The following is a 25,548-nucleotide window of genomic DNA, read 5'->3' on the forward strand; positions in this document are numbered from 1 at the left end:
ATAAAGACATCAAACATTTTAGTTTGAGATTTTTATTTGGACAGAGACGTAACACGTGGTTCTTTTTGGTAGAGAAAAGAAGTCTCACTCTATTATTGTAGACAGAGAATCCCATTTAAGTTTTGCATATGCTTCAGACAGGTTTGTGATTTGGGTAACTCCCATCATAGCCCACTGAGAGGGCACCCATATGTAGCACAACAATACAAAACACATGAAAACTAAACAGACATTACTAGCACAGAGCAGTTAGATATTAATTCCTTTAACAGGATTTGATTCAGAAGATTGATGACAATCATGAGAACTGTTTTCTTAGGAAGATAGTCTGAGAAGTAAATATCCAAGAAGTCAATAATTATTCAAGTCATTACAGATTCCACCTCTAGTGATAGATTGTCAGTGACAAAACACCGTTTTTCAAGGACACACACCCTCTCCCACAAGGGAAACAGACACCTAAAAGAAGAGCCCTTGAGAATGTGTGAGCCAGCTTTGTCCATTGTCTTGGAGGTCTAAATGACACGGAGGTCCATCCCCAGTATTCATTAGAGGAATCAATGAGTCCACACCAGTGAAACTAATGTGCATGAGGCTCCGAAATGAAAATGGAACACAATGCACTATTGCGTTGTTGTAATACATTATCACTTTAAGGTGAAGTAAGGTGAAGCACCAAATGAGATCTCACAAGCTCAATGAGGTTGTGGCATGGTAGCAAACATTCCAGACTGCTGAAAAAGAAACAAAACTTGATTGCAGGCACATTACTGTCAATCATTTTGTGATCTCCAGGCCAAGCTGTAGTGATGGTGTTAGAGAGATGCTTAAGGCATGATTGTTATGGTGATGATACGTTCATCCTCCAGGTCTGTCCATCAGTGAAAGTTCTACATTCATGTTTCAGTCCATCATGTTTGACAGCTTGGATGTCCAAAAACTCAAAATGTCCTTCTGAGCCTCTCAATTTAGTCTTCTACAACAAAAGAACAGGTTTCTGCAATGTCCTCAAGTTTTAGATGAAGAGGGCTCATGTTTTCATGCATAACAATGAATTTAGGGTACAGGACACATCATACAGTCTACAACATTGGAACACTGGATGAAAAAGGAAGCAGAAAGGTTGACAAATGAATTGAATGGCTGGGTCTCCATCATGAACACCAGTGTTAAAGAACACAGTCCAAAAAGGGTCTCTAAGTGCATGGTTAGCCACAGTGTCACTGAATTGCAAGTCTGCACACAGTAAACTAAGGCTGAATAGACATATATATATATATTTTAAAAAATGATATGGCAATACAAACATGAAAATTCTTCAGTGTTTCACTGAAAATAAATCTTCAAGAGGAAGGTGAAGAAATAAAAACCTGCTGACAATCCTGTTTTTTAAAAAGGAAAGAAACCATAAATTTGCTTAGTACAACATTCTTATGGGCTTTTCAAGTTTGAGGAAATTAAAAAAGGCAATGGTTTGCATTAGCTCATGCAATTAAATGTACAATCTTATGAGATGTCACGAACTTGCCAGCAGTGATTAATTACCCTTGGAATGAGGAGGAACAGGGGCTTTGATTAGGGATATTGCATCCACAGTTTGCCATCTCCGATCTAGATGCAAGTTTTTGTTCATTTTAAACCGAATATGCTCACTTTGAACCTCGGTGTGCAATTTTCTTTTAAAATCAGTTTCAAGTTCCATACATAGTTTGTTTTAGAGTACACATGCAAAATCATATTCAGAAGCTGTAAAAATGTTTCCACAGTACAAAGAAAACATTTACACAAAATCTATGTACGTATATATACACACATGACTACACCCTAACCAACAGAAATGCATCATTAGGTTCTCTTTTAAAATGGGTGTATGTATGGTGACTATGTACAGAGGCACGCCCTATTGTTCCATTTCTTAGATGTGTTTAGGCATATTTCAGTGATCTGTAGTTAAATGGTCTGTAAATGGTAGTAAGTCTTCTTTGTTATCATGCAGCAATACTTGTAAGAGGAACTTGTTCCAGTTGGGCTCACTAGCTATAAATTTGTCAGAGAATGTATATCTGTGCTTCTTTTAGGTGATGAAATGACCAGTGATAAAAGCTACATCGCACAGAGAGAGGGGACATAAATGACAAGGATAGATCCAGATATCACACATGCTTCTGCAATAATAATAACTCCACTAGATGGATAAGATGGTAATTTAATATTAGTTTATATGGACTAAAATGTGAATGCATTAATGCATAAACCTATTACCTATCTACCCATTTTTAAACAGTTATTTTTAAAATCTAAAAGTAAAAGTGTGAAGATGCAGTAAAACATACAAGAAATGGATAAAGATTTGTTTGATCAGTCACAACATAATTAAGAATATTACATGAATGTTTGTATACGTGAGATGGGACAGAGGAAAAAAGCAAGAGTAAACAATTACGAGTGTAAACCTGCAGCTGTATGAACGTGCAGCCACAGTCCTCTTCAGTCAAGGTCACGGCATGGGCCACACTGGCGAGGGAGAGGGACGTGACAAGCGAGAAGAGGTCACTTGATTCACTCCTCTAACGGCCCCGTGAGGGTGTCGATGCAGGAGCTGTCAGTGTCTGAGGCCAGTGTCTGCTCCGTTGACATGGACGAGATGTCATTAATAGAGGACGACTGGGAGGCAGTGGCACTGCTGTTCACCGTACCATCTACAACACACACAGAGCAATGCATCAAAATTAGGGCCCAAGATATATTAAATATATATTGTTATATAGAATGCAGATAACATTTTTACTATTACATCTTTCATTGTGTTTCAAAATTGTTTTTCAGTAACTGACAGTAATTCAGTAGTTACTTAGCTAGCATTAGCATTGCTGTTCTTTGTGTATTTAAAGGGGGGGTACAATGGTGTTTCATGTATTCAGAGTTCTTTACAGTGTTAAAGAGATGGATTCTCATGCTAAACATGGCCAAAGTTTAAAAAATATATTTTGGACGAATAACTGAGAATTTCTGTGCCGAAAATCTTACTTCCGGGTTGGAACAAGTTTCGGCTGTTTTTTTCCGATCGTGGATCTAATGACGTAGATGAGAGTGGAACTCCTTATATGAGCATTTCTCTCGGAAAAGCTCGCCCGCGCACATCAACGCGCTTCAACAGGAAATCATCGGCAGCCAGCGCTGCATAGGATTTGTTCAAGAATGTCTCCAAAAAAGTGTGTATTTGGATGTGAGGGAAAGCTTACCGTGTTCAGCTTTCCAAAGAACCCAGTGTTACAGGAACAGTGGATGCAGTTTGTTTTTCCGGGGCAGCAACGGAGTGTACCAAGTGCGGTTATGTGTTCTGGTCATTTCAGTGACAAATATTTTATTAACAAGGCCCAGGTCGATGCTGGATTTGCAAATCGTTTGCTATTAAAACGTGGAGAGGTCTAGTCCCAGTGATAAAAGACCCCATACATGTACAACTGGATCAGATTTCTGTCTTTTGCTGGAAATCAAGCACTACCGCTTGACTCTATAGCTCCGCCTCCAGGAGCTCAGCTTTTTCCGGAGAGGATCGGAAAGCTGTATTTTTCTTTTATAAATATAATAAAACTAAACACTTTTTGGAGATATTAAAGATGCACTACTACTCTATAGGTACTCAAGATTAACATGAGATTAGGTGAAACTGTGCATGTTATGTACCCTTTAAGTACTAAAACCTCAATGGTGTTAGATGCTACATTGCCATCTATCGACGTGGATCAGCACGTGAGATCTTAGATCAGCATGCTCTAAGTTGAAAAATCTAGGAGCGCATAAAAAAATAAAAAAAAACTTTAGGGGTGTAACGAAAATGTATCAAATAATATGTTTTTCCTTAATAAAGGAATAGAAAGAGACATTAAATAATAAAAAGTACATAAGTTTTTAAATATTTCTGCTTCAAAATTTAATAAGTAAAATAGTTAATTTAATTAACTGTAATAAACTGGTTATTGTGCTAATACCAGTCAAATCTATATTTTGAATATGTGTTAAATGTTTTTAATCTTTCCTTCCTGTGATGGGGCAACCCAGACAGAAGCTACAAGAGTTTAAGGAGTGTTGAATTAAATGCCAGATGGTTTTGCACAACCAAAATGCCAATAATAACCAGGTGAAAAAAACTATGCATAATAAGGGACTTTTAATTATGAACAAGCCCAAAATGCACCAGGACTCTTATTTTGGAATTTGTACACTTTACTATTGCTCATTCAAAAGGTGATGGAGATGAAACACACTCTTACAACCATCTTGAAAAAATATTACAATATGAACACCATCAACTACACATTGTCATAATTTATCAACAGTAATCATAAGCAGTCAATTGGCATAAATGCATGGTGTTCAACTGCTCTAAAACCACACGCTGGTAAAAGTGCAACAGTGCTGCATTTGTACTTTGAAATGTGTAGTGCTGATATACATTTAATAAAATCATAGCTTTTGGAAGTTTAATAATAATAACAACATTAGTCTGTAATCGCAATTTCAGTTTTCCCATCCTCTAATTTAACTCTTTAAATTATCTCATAAATTATCATTATGACGTTTGTTTACCATTTAAGATATTTAAGATTTATGACTTTCAAGTCATTACAGATACATTTTACAGTTCTCACATATCTATTTTTAGTCACAAACGTGAGTAAAATGCTCAAAATATCTGCCGTAATGATGTTTACGCTGATTGTTTGACATTGTCTGTCTTTCTGGATTCAGATCTTTTCTGCTTGTCTTGTTTGAACGTACAGGTACTGATTCTCCCGTTGTCTCTGCTGGTACAGTATGATAATTTGCCACATTTTCAATATTCACCAAACTACAGTACACCACACGTGTATCTATAGAGGCGGCAGCCACTGAACATGAGGATTCTCTCAGGCGTTTAGTAAAACAGTGGTTATGTCATATTATCATGGAGAAAAACATTGAGGGGGTGATCTGCACCAATTATAATTAAAACGCTTTTTATAGAAAATGATTATAAGTACAATCATCTCATAAGAGTGTACACCATTCAAGTTGACTTCACAAAAACAATTCATTTCTTAATGTGTAAAACTTTTTAAATTAGCACCAAACTACTGAATGCACCTTAAATCACTAATTATATTTGAAATAAATGGGACTTATAGGTGACTTTTTAGGTAACTATTTATTTGTATGATACAGCTGCAAATAAGTATTTGAACACCTGAGAAAATCAATGTTAATATTTGGTACAGTAGCCTTTGTTTGCAATTACAGAGGTCAAACGTTTCCTGTAGTTTTTCACCAGGTTTGCACACACTGCAGGAGGGATTTTGGCCCACTCCTCCACACAGATCTTCTCTAGATCAGTCAGGTTTCTGGGCTGTCGCTGAGAAACACGGAGTTTGAGCTCCCTCCAAAGATTCTCTATTGGGTTTAGGTCTGGAGACTGGCTAGGCCACGCCAGAACCTTGATATGCTTCTTACAGAGCCACTCCTTGGTTATCCTGGCTGTGTGCTTTGGGTCATTGTCATGTTGGAAGACCCAGCCTCGACCCATCTTCAATGCTCTAACTAAGGTTGTTCCCCAAAATCTCGCAATACATGGCCCCGGTCATCCTCTCCTTAATACAATGCAGTCGCCCTGTCCCATGTGCAGAAAAACACCCCCAAAGCATTATGCTACCACCCCCATGCTTCACAGTAGGGATGGTGTTCTTGGGATGGTACTCATCATTCTTCTTCCTCCAAACACGTTTAGTGGAATTATGACCAAAAAGTTCTAAAAGTTCTCCCATGACTCCTCTGGATCATCCAAATGGTCGTTGGCAAACTTAAGACGGGCCTTGACATGTGCTGGTTTAAACAGGGGAACCTTCTGTGCCATGCATGATTTCAAACCATGATGTCTCAGTGTATTACCAACAGTAACCTTGGAAACGGTGGTCCCAGCTCTTTTCAGGTCATTGACCAGCTCCTCCCGTGTAGTTCTGGGCTGATTTCTCACCTTTCTTAGGATCATTGAGACCCCACGAGGTGAGATCTTGCATGGAGCCCCGGTCCGAGGGAGATTGACAGTCATGTTTAGCTTCTTCCATTTTCTAATGATTGCTCCAAAAGTGGACCTTTTTTCACCAAGCTGCTTGGCAATTTCCCCGTAGCCCTTTCCAGCCTTGTGGAGGTGTACAATTTTGTCTCTAGTGTCTTTGGACAGCTCTTTGGTCTTGGCCATGTTAGTAGTTGGATTCTTACTGATTGTATGGGGTGGACAGGTGTCTTTATGCAGCTAACGACCTCAAACAGGTGCATCTAATTTAGGATAATAAAAGGAGTGGAGGTGGACATTTTAAAGGCAGACTAACAGGTCTTTGAGGGTCAGAATTCTAGCTGATAGACAGGTGTTCAAATACTTATTTGCAGCTGTATCATACAAATAAATAGTTAAAAAATCATATATTGTGATTTCTGGATTTTTTTTTTTTTTAGATTATGTCTCTCACAGTGGACATGCACCTACGATGACAATTTCAGACCCCTCCATGATTTCCAAGTGGGAGAACTTGTAAAATAGCAGGGGTTTCAAATACTTATTTTCCTCACTGTACATCTCCTCTGCTCAGTATGGCAAAATTTATTAAATTTATCTAGAATTATTGTTTTCATCTGTTTACAGTCCAAATTCAAAATTCAACCCAATTTCTATCAGTTTCAGCATTAATTTATGTCAACTAGACAGAGACAGCTGGATGAATACAGATTTCACATTTGTACAAGTGACTCACCTAAACACTCCTCTTTCAGGACTCCATTCTTGTTCCTCTCCTCCCAGTCCATTACTTCTTTATAAATCAACTCTGTAGGGAGAGAAAACCCACAAGAAAACATAAGCAGAGTTTGTCCATTTCCATCTTTTTACAAATCACTAATAAAGCCAACTCAACCCTTCAGCAGACATTAGCTTATAAGGTCAAGACTGAAAAACTACCCATTACTGTAGAATAAATGAGAATGCAAAATATCTTCAGTGATCATTTCTGCTGTAGGCACTTATTTTCTACAAGAAGCTTGTAGATCAACAGAAGGTAGTGATAGCAGAGGGCATTTGTACCTTTCCACTGCTCAATGCTGTGTTCCCGCTCCTCCAACTGCTTGTCTGATATCTGTGGAGGCGGCTGAACACACAAAACAATCATTACAAGTCCTTCTCTCAAGGGGGAACCTCCTTGGCATTGTACAAATGTCCCCTGTAAAACAGTTTCAACTTTACTGGACAGGACAAAGTGACATGAAAGGGTGCACTGACCGCATCGGCCTCGGCTGGGTCGTACCACACGTGGATGTAAGGGTGACTGAGGGCCTCCTGCACAGAGATGCGGCTTTCAGGGTCGATTACCAGCATCTTGGACAGCAGGTCTCGTGCTTGACTAGCTATACATAAGGAACAATGTAAAAAGTAATTGTTTAGTACACCATTAAGACTGTACTCAGAGAGACAGCAAAGTTACAGACATGGAGATTTGGGATGTCTTACTTTTGATCTTGTCATGCTCGGTCTCTGATGGGAAGGCCCAGTCGGGAAAAAGCTCATTTAAACTGACTCCGGGAAACTGAGGTTTGTTCATCACGTAGTTCCTTACAGTCTCCATCAAACGGTTCATGAACTCCAGCGACGGGGTTCCCAGTATCTCAATTACCTTATTCCACTGGTCAATATCTGAGATTTACTCAATTAAGGAGGTCAAGGTGAAAGATTCACATGGAATTGAAACCGAGAACAGCTTATTTTCCAACGACTAGGACAGACACAGATGAAAAAAAGAAAAAGAAATGAATATTTAGTGAGACAAGAAGTATGATGAACTTTGCTAAACCAAAACCAGACCGGTAACATCAAACATATAACAATCACGAGTGAACGACACTTTGCAGAACTAGGTTACACTTTATTTGAATGTGTCCTTATTACAGTGTATTATAAACATTTAAGTACAGAGTAGTATAAATAAACTACATGTTCTTTCTACAGGGTTGGGGAAGTATTATGGTTTGGTTTGGTTTAGTGTTAGTTGCATGTAATTATGTATAATTTATAGTCATTACTATAGTAACTACATGTGTACCAAGGACACTGTAAAATAAAGTGTTACCCAAAACTATTCAGAGACAAGCAGTATGATGTCTAATCCATCACACCAGGGTTTCACACACCCATAGTTGCATGATAGAACTGCAGGCAGTTTGTGAAAAAAATACATATATTTATATTCACACACAAACGTTCAAAAGTTTTGGATCAGTAAGATTTTTTAAATGTTTTTAAAAGAAAAGAAGTCTCTTATGCTCACCAAGGCTTAATTTATTTGATCCAAAATACAGTAAAACATTAATATTGTGATATATTATTACAATTTAAAATAACTGTTTTCTATTTGAATATATTTTAAAATGTAATTTAATTCCTATGATGGCAAAGCTGAATTTTCATCATCATTACTCCAGTCTTCAGTGTCACATGATCCTTCAGAAATCATTCTAATATGCTGATTTAGTGCTCAAGAAGCATTTAAAATGGTCATCAAATGTTGAAAACTGTTGTAACAATTTTGATGAATATAAAGTTCAAAAGAACAGCATTCAGCATTTATTTTAAATAAAATATTTCGTAACATTATAAAGCTCTTTACTGTCACCTGTCACTTTTGATCAATTTAATGCATCCTTGCTGAATAAAACTATCAATTTCTTTCCAAAAAACGGAACTGACCCCAAACTTTTGAACGGCAGCTTGTTACAAAAGTTTCTATTTTCTACTTTCTATGCTTTAATTTGCATTTAAAAGTTACATATAAATGCATAGTTTAAATGCATATTTTCACAGGTGATTATGGACAAGCTATTGAACAAGGATCAAGAGGATACGATCAGTGCCCTGGAATATGACGCTCCCTTTCACCATCTCACCCATGATGCAGCCCACCGACCAGATATCCACTGGCAAAACACAATTAAATATTAATAACAGTTTATCTCTCCAATGGCTTTCAAGAATATAACTGACAAAAAATAAAAAATAGCATTACCATTCTCCTTGTATTTCATTCCCAGGATGACCTCTGGCGCTCTGTAATATCTGGTCACTACGTAGGGTGTCATCATGAAGTTAGTGCAGGCGGTTCTGGCCAGCCCAAAGTCTAAAATCTTTAAAGTGCAGTCGGACTTCACTACTATGTTACTGGGCTTCAGATCCTGCGGGGCAGAGATGATACAGTCTCATACAGTCATGCTGAAAGACAATCTCACACGTTGGTATACTGTAATGTCAAATGGCTCAGAGAACACAGCTGGTGATGTGTCATGTTGGATTTGGTCTTTACTTATTGAAAGAAAAAATGTGCCATTATTTAAACCTGAGCTTGAAGCCTTTAGTAGGGTAAAAATTATACAAATGATCTGAATTTGTAAAACTTTCATCTGAAAGAAAGTCCCCAAACACTCTTTTATACCAGTGGCAGTGAGAATACTGAATGAAATTAAAGCCGCATTCCGTAACTTTTTTGGGTTAAAAATGATCCAAAATAAATATTTGAGCAGGTACATAACCAGCCAGTGTTCAAAACTATCTGCTTGCCTTAGCTCGATTCAAAACGGTAAGCTTGTAATAATGTTTTTAATTCCAGTGGTACTGGTGGATTTCCGAGGGAAATTCGAGCATGTCTTTGCGTCATTACGTCACATCTCTACACATAAAGAAGGAGTCTCGGCTAGTAGACTATATTGCGTGTGAGGATGTTGGAGGTGAAGATTTATAGCCTTTTCTCACAGCACTTATAATTATATATCAATTATCAATTTGATGGCAGATCCAGAAGGGTTCAAACAACAATCACCAGTGACAACTGGATATTCACCCGTTGTAAAATGCAAAAGACTTCGAACTTCGGAGTGGCTACAGAAAAAAAGAGACTGCAACCGGTCCATGCGAAAACAAGGATAAATATAGCTGCGAGCAGCGATTACGGGCCCAAGCCGGTGGCACCACAACCCCGGTGCCTTTGGGGTGGCGGTCCCGCCGGCTTTGGCCCTTCATCGCTGCTCGCAGCTATATATATATATATATATATATATATATATATATATATATATATATATATATATATATATATATATATATATATATATATATATATATATATATATATATATATATATATATATATAAATAAATAAATAAAAGACAGAAAATATTACTTGTCTTACCTTATTCTGATTTTATGATACACTCAAAATATTCCACAACATTGATTAACGTTGATTAACCGGCGGTAAAATATTCTCACCGTCACATACCTAGTATATTTTTATATAGATACAAAAACATTCTGCCTGTTTTTAAACTTAATTATTAAATTGAAAAAAAAAAAGAATAAAATGGGTTTAGTTCTGATATTTGTATAATTTTATATAGAAATAAATGGTGTATAATTACATTTTTAGAAGATATGAGGCTTTTAGTGTTTCCATTTTTGACATTATTTTAATCTCTCGCCATAGCAAAACCGTTTGAGATATTTATTATCTGTTTGCAATTTAGCATCTTTAATGTATTTTCATCATGTTGAAAAAGTTTGGTGGGAATAAAATAGACCACTTAATTTTATTTTAAACCAAAATATCTGACTTCCTGTTGGTTGGAGCTAATGACTGTAAATTAGAAAGTTGTCCGGCTCGATGAGACCAATATACGTACTGATTTTTGTAACTGTGGGTAAAACTAACCCCCCCACTTTTGTCAAAAACATTTTGAAAGTGACACACTTCCTGCTACTAGTTGGTGGCGCTATAACTTTGACTCACAATAGTCACATCCATGTGATCGGCCTCTTACAACGAACACACTGCTGAAGTTTCATCAAGATCAGTTAATGTATGCAGAAGTTATACCACTTCGTGTTTCTCTTTTCTCGCCATAAATTCGTGTCCCCTACATGTCTACTCTACAAGTGTGATGTCTCTGTCGAGTTTCATCCAATTTGAAGCATGCTAAGAGTCTCAAAAGCATTTAAAAAGAATATTAAAGTTTGATGCATTGCCACGGCAACAGAATCTTAGATATCAACAATCCTTCCACAGGTCTACATCTTCTGTGTGTCTACATTATACACAAAGTTTGAAGCAAATCGGGTAAAAATAAGAGAGTGATTTCAAAGCATTTTGAAAGTGACAAACTTCCTGCTGCCAGTTGGTGGCGCTATAACTTTGACTCACAATAGTCACATCCATGTGATCGGCCTCTTACAACGAACACACTGCTGAAGTTTCATCAAGATCAGTTAATGTATGCAGAAGTTATAACACACTTCCTGTGTCCCATTATTCGCCATAAATTCGTCACGGCCAAACCGTTCGAGATATCAAAAATCTGTTCGCAAGAATTCATCCTCAATGTCTTGACTTCATTCACACCGAGTTTGGTGGCGATCAGATGAATTCCCTAGGAGGAGTATTTCACATTCCATTGTATGCGTTTCCCAAACAACGTATAATAACCGACTTCCTGTTGGGCTTTTGTAAAACTTTGAAAGTTGTTCAGGTTCTGACGTGTGTGCAAAATTTCAAGAGTTTTTGAGCATGTTAAGGGCCCCAAAAGTGGCAAAAAGGCAAAAAATAAATAAAAATAATAATCCTTACGAAAACAATACGGCCTTCGTCCTTTCAGGGCTTGGGCCCTAAATATCGGAAGGGCATTAAATGTAGTCACGCAATGCTGATGTTGTTAACATTAACAATTTGAGAAAAAAGTATAATTTTTACGGTTTGACATGATATGATAAACGATCGTTAGATTTAATCAGCGCGATTTACTGCAATGGTTTTTTCCCCTTAGTTGGTCAGAACAAAAGTGGATGTTACTTACTTGTTCAGACGACATTTTCCGGTGAAAATTCTTATGTTGGTCATACTTTAAAAAAGTAGAATCTGTGGTTCTGAATGACAGTATCCACACCAGTGCAGTGACTGACAACCACACATTCTCCTCAAAACATTGGATTCATCCACTCTGTCCCATGCCGAGGCACAACACACGTAAAGTTGATAATTCCCCGAATAACTGCAATTGCAGATTTCGAACAGAGATGGCGACAAAGAGGAAAAACTATGGACTGCAGCTTTAAAGGATTAGTTCACTTTTAAAAAAAACTTTTGCTGATAATTTACTCACCCCCATGTCATCCAAGATGTCCATGTCTTTCTTTCTTCAGTCGAAAAGAAATTAAGGTTTTTGATGAAAACATTTCTCCATATAATGGACTTAAATGGGCCCCAAACAGTTCAAGGTCCAAATGACAGTTTCAGTGCAGCTTCAAAGGGCTTTAAACGATACCAGACGATGAATAAGGGTCTTATCTTGCGAAACGATCGGTCATTTCAAAAATAAATAAAAAAGTTTAAGTTTTATAAGCACAAATGCTCGCCTTGCTCTGTTCTGTGATGCGCATTCGTGACGTCATGTAATACGCAATTACGTTGAAAAGGTCACGCTTTTCTGTCCTGATGAAAATTTTCTTTTAGGCTTTTTAATATTAAAACACCCAGGATACGCACACGAAATGGGCATTTTAAACGATAAACTGACACAAAGACATTTGAATATGTGTATATGGTCCTCCTTCCGCACATTTGTAAACACTGACTCAGTACTTCCGCCTACGTCAAGCGTGACCTTTTCAACGTAATTGCATATAACGTGACGTCACGAACGCGCATCACAGAACAGAGCAAGGCGAGCATTTGTGCTTATAAAACGTAAACTTTTTTATTTATTTTTGAAATGGCCGATCGTTTCGCAAGATAAGACCCTTATTCATCGTCTGGTATCGTTTAAAGCTCTTTAAAGCTGCACTGAAACTGTCATTTGGACCTTGAACCGTTTGGGGCCCATTGAAGTCCATTATATGGAGAAAAATCCTGGAATGTTTTCACCAAAAACCTTAATTTCTTTTCGACTGAAGAAAGAAAGACATGGACATCTTGGATGACATTGGGGTGAGTAAATTATCAGCAAATTTTTTTTTAAAGTGAACTAATCCTTTAAGTAAGGGTAAGAAGCATCGTTCGTGAGAAAGCTTACTTTTATTGGGTGGTTGTTTTGAATTTGTTGAATGATTATGATTATTGTTTGTGTCTTAAATGTGTACAACATTTTTGTTTTTATGAGAAAGAACATTTTCATATTTGATGGAAAATTAAGTTCAATCAATCCATCCATCCATCAATTCAAGGTTATTATAGTTTCAAATTTTTCATTAAGTTTCATTTAAATTTTCAGTTTAGTTTAACAATCATTAACTCCCACACAAGTTTTTGCTTAGTATTTGATGAAGTTATATTTTAGGTGTAGTTTTAGACACTTTTAGAGTACCGTATTTTCCGCACTATAAGGCGCACCAGATTATAAGGCGCACCTTCAATGAATGGCCTATTTTAGAAATGTTTTCATATATAGGGCGCACCGGATTATAAGGCGCATAGAATAGAAGATACTGCAGTCAAACGTTTGACTGGGTTTGCGTTATGCAGTGGTCACCAACCTTTTAAAGCCTAAGATCACATCCAAAGTCCAAATGTAAACCAAGATCTAACACTTGCAAAAAATTATGAAAAAACAAGTGGCTGAGCTGCAAAACCTTGTTTATACTCGACGCGTCCGCATGAGCGCGAAGGTAGTAAAAAAACTAATATCCGTCTCCTCGGGCAGATTCGGCTCAAAGTCGAGCATCTTCGGATGCGGAGGCGCGCGCGCGGCAAAAATGACGTCATTGTAACAGCGCGCGCGCCACCGCATCCGAAGATGCTCGACTTTGAGCCGAATCTGCCCGAGCAAACGGATATTAGTACATCTCATCACACCGGCACCCAGTTTGCGTGTCTAAATCAGTTGTATGGTCTGGTGTTCAGTCTAAAACAAAACAGTTGCGTCAAGTATAAATGCCTCGTCTGTTTGGGGAGGTGCGCGCGCAGTCAGCGGAGGCTCGCGCTCCGGTGCCAGGCGAAAGTATAAACAAGGTTTAAGTCAGCGGTTGTTTTACAGACATTAATATAAGACGCCAGATCCATATATAAGGCGCTACGGATTATAAGGCGCACTGTCGTTTTTTGAAAAAATTAAAGGCTTTTAAGTGCGCCTTATAGTGCGGAAAATACGGTAAAAGAAAACACAATCACTGTGTATACTCTCTGAAATACTTAAATATGATTGGTCAATGGCAGAATTCTGTGGTCACATATTTTAGCATAATGTCTGCTGAACTGTACAATCAAATGTTTTTAGTGTAGTGGTGCTAGTCTTTCATATCACTCTGTAGCCTGTTTGTTAGAAAATAAAGAGATTTCACTCAAATCCATTTTTCATTTACATGTATTTATTAAGCAGCCACGTTAATAAGTGGGATCATTTTAAATCAAGGTGCAACATTTTATACTGTACAGTGTACCAAAAAATGTAACAAAAATGTTTAGTTAACATGGTTATTTTTGCTTTATTTTTTGTTTTGTTTTTTCAGTTTTTCTAATTATTTTAGTTTTATTCTTACTTAACTGCCACACGAGTTGTAGTTACATCTCACCCTGTGAATGATGCCAGCTGAGTGTAGATGTCTGATGCCACACAGGATCTGGTAGAGCAGGTAAGACATCCTCTCATGGTCCAGGTCCATGTGGATCACCTGGCAAAGGCTAGCATCCATCAGCTCCATCACCAAGTACCTGAGGAGAGAAACCAGATTCTTCAGGGTTTTCTGTGCTCATGTACAGCTCATGCATAGTACTGACTAGCATAAAACAAGCCAAGATCCCAAGCTTAATACATTGAGTCAGCAACATTTTTATAAAACAGCAATAGAAATGCTGTTGTCAGGCGTTGTAATTAATCTTGATTTAATAACATATCATTTCGATCCTAAAGCTGTAATTATCACATGCAGGAGTAGGACAGTGCAATTCATCAGTTCCTCTTGAGAGTGCATTGTGGTCTCAGCAAAACTATGAATGTTAATAATCACACAGAGGGCCAAAGCACTAATAGACCCTGCGGCTATACAAACTCTGCTTACACTAAATGACAAGGTCAGCATAAATGCATGAATTTATAAACTCAAAACTTACAAATCCTGGAACTCTTCTAATGACTTCTGAGGCGTGAAGACGTTAAGCAAACGGATGATCTGAAAAAAAAGAAGAAAAAAGTGAAACATGATAAAACAAATCTGGAATAATCTACACATAAGAATCAGCCTGACAACAAAGGCCAGGGTCTCACTATCTGATTTTCAGTGATAAGCATCGTAGTCCCTGGAGAATTTTCCACTATCAAATGAATAATTTAATCAAATATGCTTACTGGTTGCAGATTAATCAATATGAGTATATGATGTACAAGATTCAATATACTTATCAATCCAAAGTTGAAAGAAATGTTATTGTATTTGTGTATTTTCCATTTTTATTAATATTAACAGTAATTACCATAGATATCATATAAAGGCTAGATGTCTCGTCCGCGCTGCTGGCCAATGGAGGTCGACGTCCGCACACGGCGGCCATCTTACCACAGGGTGCTCGCTCACTCGTAACATGGTGCATGTACTTTTAAATAACCATAACTTGCTCAATTTTCTACCAATTTTCAAACGGTTTGGTTTGTTATAAACGTCAGAGATGTAGCTATGACACTGCATACATATGAATAATTATACAAATGGACTTCCATATGAAAGAATTATAGCCACGGTAATGACGTTTGTAAGAAACCAAACCGTTTGTAAATCCGTTAAGATTTCACCGAGATAAGAGGATTTGTGTGCGTGCTGCTCACTCACCTTAATTCACAGAGCCCTGTAGTAAGATGGCCGCCGGTGATGCCGGAAGTGACTCCGCCTTAAGACATCTAGCCTTTATATGATATCTATGGTAATTACCGCTAAATTAAATTGAAGTTCATATTGAACAGTCAAAATGTTTTAAAATACAGATGACTGAACAATTATTTAGAGGATACCAATTGAATGCCACCAGTTACATGGTATTCAAAGCCCTCCATAGTCATTATTGTAAAAAAAAAAATGTATCTCGTGTCTCAGGCAACATTCACGCTTTTGTTTTTATGAAACCCATTAAAATCCCATTCTGACTATACAACAACAATAATACCATTAAATAAAAATTCAATGAAGTGACTATCTTGATGAATGGGTCACTGAATCATTCCTTCAACATTTTTGTTCAAAAACGCAATTTATTCAGGAACAAAACAGTAGTGCGTACTGTGCGTTTCTCTGAGATGTGCAGCCAAAAATATTTCAATTTAATAATAATAATTAAAAAATATAAATACTTTATGGAGCAATAGTAAAATTGCAATACCAATATTCATGGCTGTCGTAATTTCGTAAAATTGACATCCTTAAAAAAAAAAGAAAAAAGAAAGACATTCTAACTGGGTAATGTTAGTCCAAGAATTACATCTGAATTCAGGTTATGCCAACAGTTTGTGTTTATGTGGTACTCCTGTTCTTATTTCTTAACTTCCCATTGTTTTTTCAGCCAAAATAGGCTGTTCAGTGACAGGCAATTGGAGAGAAATATCAGAGGTAGTTGTTTAGACCATTACTCCTCTGACATTCTTAACCGGTGAGTGAGACAGAAGTCTGACATTCCAGCAAAAACAGTCCGTAGGTGTGACAGCCATGACCAAAATAGAGTTGCTTGAGTCAGTTCAAATTGTACTTCTGAGTGGAAGAGTGCACTGTTAAGGGGACGTACGTTCTTGTGATTAACACACTTGAGCAGAACCAGCTCTCTGTAGGCCCTCTTCGCATGGGTCTGGTTCTGAAAGGGCCGGCTCAGTTTCTTTACAGCAACTGGGGAGTCAAGTACGGTGTCCAGAGCGGAGCTTAATGGGGCAGAAAAACAGGCATGCTCAAATAATCACAATCATCATTGTAGTTTGTTTGTTTTTTAACGCCATGCCAGCTTCTGTGGCTATTTTAATGGCGAGAAATATCTATGTTAAGACTATATCAGGTTTTTACAATTTATTTTTGCTTAAAAAAAACTAAAACTATACTTGGTTTATTATAAGAATAAACGTTACTTTCTACATTTCAAAATGCTTTACAAAAATAATAATAATAATAAAAGAGAAATATAATTATGTAAAATAAATGCATTCATAAAAGAGAAGTACATTCAGATATACAATACAAAAATAAAAAACAATTCAATAAGTAAATAGGATAGAAAAAATAGTTAGAAGTAATCAAATAAGTCAAATAAAAGCTACCCGAAAATTGCAGTTTTGAGGGAAGACTTAAAAACACTGGTAAATTTCTTCAAAAGAGTTAACTGAGGTATCTCACAGGGTTAACTAGCACAATCTAAAAAAAACATGCTTCCATAATAAAGACTTATGGCAGAAAGAACATGATTCATCATTGTAGAAACCATCATCAGTTTCAAACATGATTCATATCCATATTTGTGCATGGGCAATGTCCTATTGTACCCCAATCCCCTTCTAAATGTCATTACTGTATCGTACGGTTTAGTGTCCATCTCCTGCACTTGGATAAACAATTTAGACATGCAGCTGGCTGTAAAATCCCCCTTATTATTACTGCAGCTAAATCCAAATCTCTAATGAGACATTCAGGTCAATGACAAAATCACATCTGCTGCGTTCATGACAAATGGAGACAGGCGATGCCTAATGGGATGTGTGATGATGACATCATTAGTATGGAGGTAGATAAAACTCTGCTAATTCCAGCCGCCCACTCACCAGACGATACCCTGGGCACCGGATCCGATGGGGCGGAGCTGCTGGTACCTCCTGAGCACCGTAAAGGTGGAGTCCCCCACCTGCACGCTGTAGAACTGTCCCTCCCCCTCAGTCATGGCTCCTCCCACTGAGTGCCGTGAGACAAATCAAACCTGAGAGAGAAGGAGCGCAGTAGATGAGAGAGATGAAGAGATGATGTGAAACGTGGCAGCGATGATTGCATACTGAGCTCACTCCCCCGTGTTTACTGCACCGTGTGGGGGGATGACATTGCCGATGACTCATCCAAGGAGAATCAGATATAATGCATAGCCATACTGAATGACACAGGATACCTATAGGATGCCATTAGAGAGTCAAGCCAGAGATAGAGCACAGAGATAAAAGCACTGGTCCACTGAAAGTCCATTCTTGATGCATTTAAACAAACTTAAAAACTAAAAACAAGTGATATCTATCCTTCATACACTTCCCTGACCTTACTAAGCAAAGCTTACATCCTTCTCTAATTAGCTACAGTTAGGGATTTGATCAAACCACTAGGTAACAATGTGTAACAATACACAATAACGGTAACAATACACAACAATACACAATAACAATAATGTTCTATTGTACTTTGTTTTCCTATATACTTGTAATTAGTTTCTTTGTTCTTTCTTTACAATTGTTTACTATAAATTACCAATACGATTGAGTTTTGTTTTGTTTACTAAAGGCTAGTAGTCTTATTAGTTTTGTTTTGTGATATTGAAAATGGTGACAAGAATTACGAAATTCATCATTGAAATCATAACTCATCATCATAACTATATTGTGATATATATAGTTTTCCTGAAATAAAATGACTCATATCGTGATATAAGATTTTGGTCATATCGCCCACTCTACCAGCATGTGGCAGTAGTCCGTATTCACCATTCAAAAGGGAAGCCTAAAGAGCAAACAAGGCAAAACAAAGCCGTGCTTGCTTACCATTTTGCCCTCTTTGCCGTTTGCATGCTTGCATCGTTTGCTTTTTTCTTCTCCTTCACTGGCTCACTAAGCTGAACAGTCAATCAGTGATCTCTCAAAGACGTTTTTGCCAAAAAGCAGCTGGACAGAAACACGCCGGAAAAACTAGGCTGACAGAAACTCGCTGAGACACTCAATGAGGGTCTTTTACGAAAAGGTGTGGTATTACTTTTCTAAATGAAGTCGTTATGGTGAATGGCATCAATGGATGACGTGCCCATGGTAGACATTGTGTAACAATGTTTTGAGAAACTATGAATCTAGTTACTTCTACTCTTTATATCCTGTCAAATGCACTGACGCAAACAACTTTTTATTCTTCTTTTTGTGTCATCTGACAAACTCCCTGTGGTAGTCTGAATTCTCTTCTGAGAGCAAGAGCAAAAACTACATCACAGCAAACACTAAACCTTTGTCTTTTTAGAGGAAATGCCTTCAAATATCAGAAATATCATGCTACCTGGTAAACAGGTTCTCCTGTGGGATTCAGTCTTTCTGAGGGATCCTCTTTCTGCTTTTTCCTGTCATTTTTTATGCAACAAAGAAAATCCCAAAGTGATTTAAAACTTCCATTTTATATGTTCAACATCGCTCAGTGACTCATCAGTAAACCAAACCAAGACGAAGTGCTATAGTTAGATAACTTTCATGCCAATAATAGACAAAGCTGGCACTGATATACTCAAAAAAAAAAAGGTTTCAACAGTGAGCTGGGACTTATAAATGTTAAGCTGATTCCTTAAAGCCATTAGATCCTATTTCACCATGGCTAAACACTATCCATTTAAAGCAAGCCCAATAATCCAATATTGTAATGGAGCAGAGATGAAGCATCACAGTGTTTGATATGAAATTCCAGACTACAGGAACTGATACAGGAATCAGTCACTGAAACATCACAGTTTGAAGCACGTTTACAATCCTAACCCATATGTTCCTCATTATCAGAAAATTAAAATTTAATTTAATTAAAAATTAAAAATCCGACCGATATCTGGTTTAAATTGATTTATATTTATAATTATTTTAATCAATATTTTTAATCTATAATATTTATATAACAATGTCAAATCAGTTGTGATGCTTAATTGAATTTAGCATCACAACAGTGTATAGCATGAAAATATACACATACGAATAAAAGTAATAATTGAGATAAATAGTTAAATAAATAAATAATTTTAAACAACACAGCACTTTAATAAATAGTGCTGTTAAAAAGTGAAATATTTGCCATAATCTAGTGCCATCTCCAAGTTAGTGCTAGATGACATCAAAATGAATATAAAAAAAACAGGCTGCAACAAGGAGGATCAACTGATAAATACCTTTACGATATATCACGGTCAATCATAGCAATTTCAGGAGCGACTCGCGAAACAATGTAGCAACAATTTCGTGTACAGTGGCAATTTGCCGTGCAGTTTTTGCAAAAGGCCCACTCACTTAAATATTTCTGGTCTCGCCTCTGGCAATGAGAGGTATGGCATGATATGCAGCGAACGGCGCTGTCTCAATCTCCGTCCGGCATGGGTAAAATAGTTTCAAATGAAATTCAGGCCCTGAATTAATGTCTGTAAAAATCCTGACTGGAGCATCCCTATAAATAAATGTTAGAGTTGGTGATAAAGAAAAATCTCACGTCTCAATATTGGAAATATTTCAGTTTTAAACCAAGGCAAGCCAGTGGACATCACACAAGCAATGTGCAAACTTTGCACAAGAGTTATGGCAGTGAACGAGTGAAGAAGTTTCAAACCACAGTCAACTATTCACTACAGTAAGTGAAAGTAGAGACTGACCAAGCTTTTGACATCTGATGCTGCAATAACGGCACATATTCTCTCAGAGGCGACGAGAGATGAATCTACTTCAACACATCCCATGGCCCATCTGCAGCAAAAAAAAAATTAGAAGAGAAGTATTTTGTTTTAAACAAGTTCTTGTTGAAATTCGTGTTTAAAATAAAGCTGCTCTCAATTTTCATTGAAGACTGATTATTGCAGTGTTCAGACCTATTATAGACTGTCACTGCTATAATATCATTTTAATTACATAATCAATCAGGGCTTGACATTAACTTTTTTGCTCACCAGCCACTGTGGCTAGTTGTTTAACAAAGTTACTGAACATTTTCGCTGGCCACAATTCTGACATTGATATCATGGGAAAAAAATGGCCATATAGATATTTTAATATCATCTCATAATTTGGCAGCAGGAATATTAGGCTGCTGTTACACTGATCCATTATACTGTTAACCTACACGTGTGTTTACGTTCACTTAAAACATAACTGACTGTGTTGACGTGAATACTCGCCAAGACCGGTATTTGGTAATTATTTTGCGTGCAACACCAAACAATATTCATCAGGAGCAAATAAAAATGAGTGAGGGGATTAGGGTTTGTGTGTCAACTCGCTGACGGAGAGCGCAGCTGGAATTGTGTATCTATTCTGCGGAAAAGCGTTTCAGATATTTCAGTATCGATATGTATTGAAAAAAAAATCTATCTTTTTTTGAATATTAATTTAATAATAATAATAGTACCCTAATAATAATATTTAATACTTTAATTGGATTGCCAAATCTTCTCGATAATCGCAGATAGCTGATGCTTTTGACATTATATTTGGCTATCGTCAATACACAATATCATTATCTATTCGATCGGCACAACCCTAATCTCTGCTCCAGCTAAAGTATTCGGCTGATCTTGTTGTGTATGACAAGACAAGCTTGAGCAACATGATGCTAGAACCCTCTCCCTCCGCATAGACTCCACGGCCGTACGACTCTCAGTGGTACATGAGTCAGCTAATGCCCAGCCTGAATAACAGTCACGCTGCTAGGCCATGCTGTGCTAAATCACAGACAAAACGGCCTGCCCTGTTTTAGCATGCTGCAGCCAACAGGACCACCAGCCTGAATTTTATTTCTGTCCGAAAGCTGTTTCAGGGTCATGTTTCCACATACGGGAGAAAAGAGCATTTTGTCAAAGCATCCCTGACCATTACAACTGAACTATAACCTGACAAACATGGCAAATGGGAGGACAGCTGTGGAGAGATATGATCCAGACAAAATGAGTTGGATGTTGATAAGATGAGTAAGTATTAGTGTCTCGTAAGCAATGTAGACTAACTAATAGGTTGCTGTTAAAATGCATGAACATTAGGGCAGTCTGAGGCTCTCTGAGATGACTTCATTGTATTGCTACAAAATAACAAATGCATATGTCAGTCAAATTAGATACAATAAGATGCATATTCTTTCTAACACTAGTGACTGGTGGGCCGTGACCTGAAAATGGGTCACAGTTTACAGGGGCACAGAGAAAAACTGTGTGTAAACTTTACAGCCTTATCTCAAAATCCAATCACAAGTCCCTACGCTACTTTTTTTACAGTGTAAAGCGTACTAAATGAATGGAGAAGTCTGGCATACACCAGCAAAATGAAGACTGACGTTTTCACCAGAAGATTGAGGTATGATATTTCGATTAAAAATGACGAGGTCAAATTTAAAATAAATTAATATACAACTGGCGCGCCACAAATAATTCACAATAAAATCAATAACATGCATGTACCAAATAGATAGCAAATTTCACTTCATGGCAACTTAATGTTAAATACTGTTGTGCCTACTCAGTTCATGGTTATATTAACATTATATGTTAGATTGTAAAGACAGTAAAATCTAGAACCTGAAACAAAACCAGAGCTTAATAACTAGGCCTACTTGTTGTCAACAATGAGCAGTAGTAGTTATCCAAGTAGCTATCCTCAGGCCTGTAACAATAACAAGTATGCTGAAAAATACTATGAATAAAAAGCATGCGGGTCATTGACAAATAAAGCTTCAAAAATTGTTTATAAATTATACAATTTGTTTATATGAAAGGTTTCAAACCTAAAATTATGCCACAGTATTTAGTTTTAAACTTTTTAACAGACACCATTTTAAATAGTTTTCTTGGTCTGTTCATGTTCGAACAGTTGCACCACCTTTTGGAGAATGAAGTGTTATAGGTCATGAATTTATCAAACTATTTTAAAATGAAATGATGCACTTGGACACAAAAATATGCACATGTCTTTGACCCATGTGCTAAATGAAAGCTTGCTATTTCACTAAACCTAATATTTAACATGTCATCATCATATACAAGCCCTGAATGGAAAAAAAAGAAAAATCTGCTGACACATGTGAACTAGGGGGATTCATACAAAACTCAATTTATTTTTTATTTTTATTATTTAAAAAGTTATTCAATCCTAAGAAGTGATCTGCGCGCGTGCATCCTGGTGTGTGACGTGTACGCAGACTGGTGCATAGATATATACACTAGATGCCGCCTTAAAGACATTCGTTCCAATGAACTGCCGTAGACAAGGCAAGGCGGCATCTAGTGTATATATCTATGCACCAGTCTGCGTACACGTCACACACCAGGATGCGCGCGCGCCCTCAGATCACTTGGACGTGGCTGTGCATAAGAGTTAAAAACGATATAAATACTGTTCGTTTTCTTACACAAACCGCTCGTTTCGTGTCTTAGGCCATCAATGTGTACTTACGATGGGGAACTGTTTAATTTGGACGATGGGGAATTGTTTAATTTGGACTCTGTTCATGCTCTTTGAGACAGTGACCATAGACCTGCATTATACGACTGACAGACAAGAACGGTTTGACCTAAAAATATCAAAATTGAAACTACTGCGGAAAAAAAGACACCTACATCTTGGATGCCCTTGAGGTAAGCTAAAACATACCAAAATTTAATTTCAAAGTGAACTATCCCTTTAAGCCTATAATTTAGTTTTTAGAAATTTAACTATGCATTTAAAAGTTGCAGAATGGATTCATTTGGAGACTCCGAAATCGGCAGAGATAGGTAGGCATTTGCTTAGATGAATTTGTGTCTTTGATATCTGTGTGTGAGTGTGTGTTGTTTGATTACAGTATTGTATTTAAGATGGTGTTAGACTAAATAAATTGTCTTTTAAATATCACCTGCATATCTCCGTTGTGTTGACTAAACATTAAGCCTAATCCAAGTTTATAATTGTGTATTTTTAATTTGATGTTACGATTTCATCAACACATTAAGTATAATTTCAATTGGTTACATATTTCTCATTCTTTAGACAGTTGTTGGAGGAGCAAGATGGTGTTGGAGGTGTTTGATGTTTTGTCAGATGAACCAGTCAGTACCAGTCATGTCAGTCCTCAACAGTACACAAAAGTTAAGGGAGTCTCAATCCTCTAATAGTGCAGTAACAGCCGTCATGCAATTGCTACACATAGTTGATCTCACCCAGTCTGCAAAAACATTTACAGTGAGCTCACAGTCACACACATGACATGGTCTGTCTCTATTGTTCTGCCGGTGTAGTTGAAGTAATACCGTCTAATATGTAAACTGCGGCTGAACCCTAGTATGCTGCTGTTCTTGAATTCATACAAGTTATTGCTTAGCTTCAACACTAGTCTGTTTTTTCCCCTCCGGTCTCGACTTGGTCTCGATACCCTCTGGTCTTGGTCTCGGTTTAGAAGGTCTTTGCGATCTTTTCATGCATCATTCACAACACTTCTACTGACCTCATTCAGATCCCTGACCTCTTCTTAGATGACATATACGGAGTTCTATGACAATTAATGAATACTAAATACAAACCCAGAGATTATTAAGTGTAGTTTCAATGTAGCACACAGTGTGTAGTTCACCACCACGTTATCAAGTCAGGTCAGGCTCCTGCCAGGTTGCACTGGCTCCATCACAGCAAGCTAGTTAACGTTAGTCCTCCAATAGCAGCTAGCTACATCCAAGCAAAAGATGCACCACACACCACGCATAAAACAAATGTATTTACAGTAACAAACGCTCGTTCGCGTGTCTGCGAGTCACACTTGATTCGGCCTGATCCAGCGCGAGGCCAGAGCTCTGCTGCAGATGTTGTCGATGCCAAACTCCCGGCGAACTGCCACTTCGAGACAACGCTATCGCACAAACACGCGCGTTCAAGTCGCTCGTTTGTAAAAACATGAAAGCACGTGTTCATGGTCGCTAACAGAAACAGACGACTGTCTGAGGTGGATGAATTCTCGCTAGCTCGCTGCGTGCTTACCTCCTCTTCTTCTCCTCGCTTTCTCCAGTTCACTCCCATGCATACATACACACGCAGGCACGCCAGAAAACAGATCCTCTGGACCGCGGAAGTGTCGGCGTTTATCGCTACCACATTAAACACCGTCAGCCTGGATGATGGTTAAATCAGATTTTCCTCTTTTAAGAGGCTTGACAGTGAAGTCCAGAGCGTGGCATGACAGCAGGGGCGGAGGTTGGTGGTGGGACAGTTATTTTTCGACGCCTCTCTCTCTCTCTCTCTCTCTCTCTCTCTCTCTCTCTCTCTCTCTCTCTCTCTCTCGAGCGCGCGCGCTGGGCAGGGATGACGTAATGGCGCACTCGTCAGGTCAAGTTGAAACTTTTGATGCAGCCTGAAAGTTGCAGGAAGACATTCATTATTGATATCATGTAAGATGTAACTATAACTTTTAAAGACAATATTTTAGGACACTATGAATCTGAATATTTTTTTCAATGCTTGTTTTGTTTTAAACGTATCGTCTCTGCAAATTTGATATTTAGTTCACCAACAACACACCATTATTCTTGTTTTTAAAA

The 25,548-nt window shown here is 37.6% G+C and overlaps 1 protein-coding gene across 4 annotated transcripts; it reads right to left on the minus strand.

Annotated features, from left to right (window-relative positions):
- Positions 1–20: 20 nt before the first annotated feature.
- Positions 21–25,314, minus strand: mapk9 (mitogen-activated protein kinase 9). 4 transcript variants are annotated; one of them, XM_081391387.1, is made up of 13 exons: positions 24,992–25,127; positions 20,656–20,746; positions 17,840–17,991; positions 16,822–16,951; positions 15,166–15,224; positions 14,628–14,766; positions 9,084–9,249; positions 8,923–8,994; positions 7,535–7,717; positions 7,307–7,431; positions 7,112–7,175; positions 6,786–6,857; positions 21–2,699 (listed from the first exon to the last, which is right to left on the minus strand). In XM_081391387.1, exons 3-13 carry the CDS (start codon positions 17,953–17,955, stop codon positions 2,560–2,562), a joined length of 1,266 nt encoding a protein of 421 aa, XP_081247513.1. In that variant the 5' UTR covers positions 17,956–17,991; positions 20,656–20,746; positions 24,992–25,127; the 3' UTR covers positions 21–2,559. The 4 variants fall into 4 exon arrangements, with proteins under 4 accessions (XP_081247513.1, XP_081247512.1, XP_081247515.1 ...); XM_081391386.1 differs by lacking the exon at positions 20,656–20,746 and having other exon boundaries at positions 24,992–25,314; XM_081391389.1 differs by lacking the exon at positions 20,656–20,746 and having other exon boundaries at positions 7,112–7,163; positions 24,992–25,295.
- Positions 25,315–25,548: the final 234 nt, after the last annotated feature.

Source organism: Scardinius erythrophthalmus (genome assembly GCF_964197995.2).
Source record: "Scardinius erythrophthalmus genome assembly, chromosome: 17".
NCBI classification, from domain to species: Eukaryota; Metazoa; Chordata; class Actinopteri; order Cypriniformes; family Leuciscidae; genus Scardinius; species Scardinius erythrophthalmus.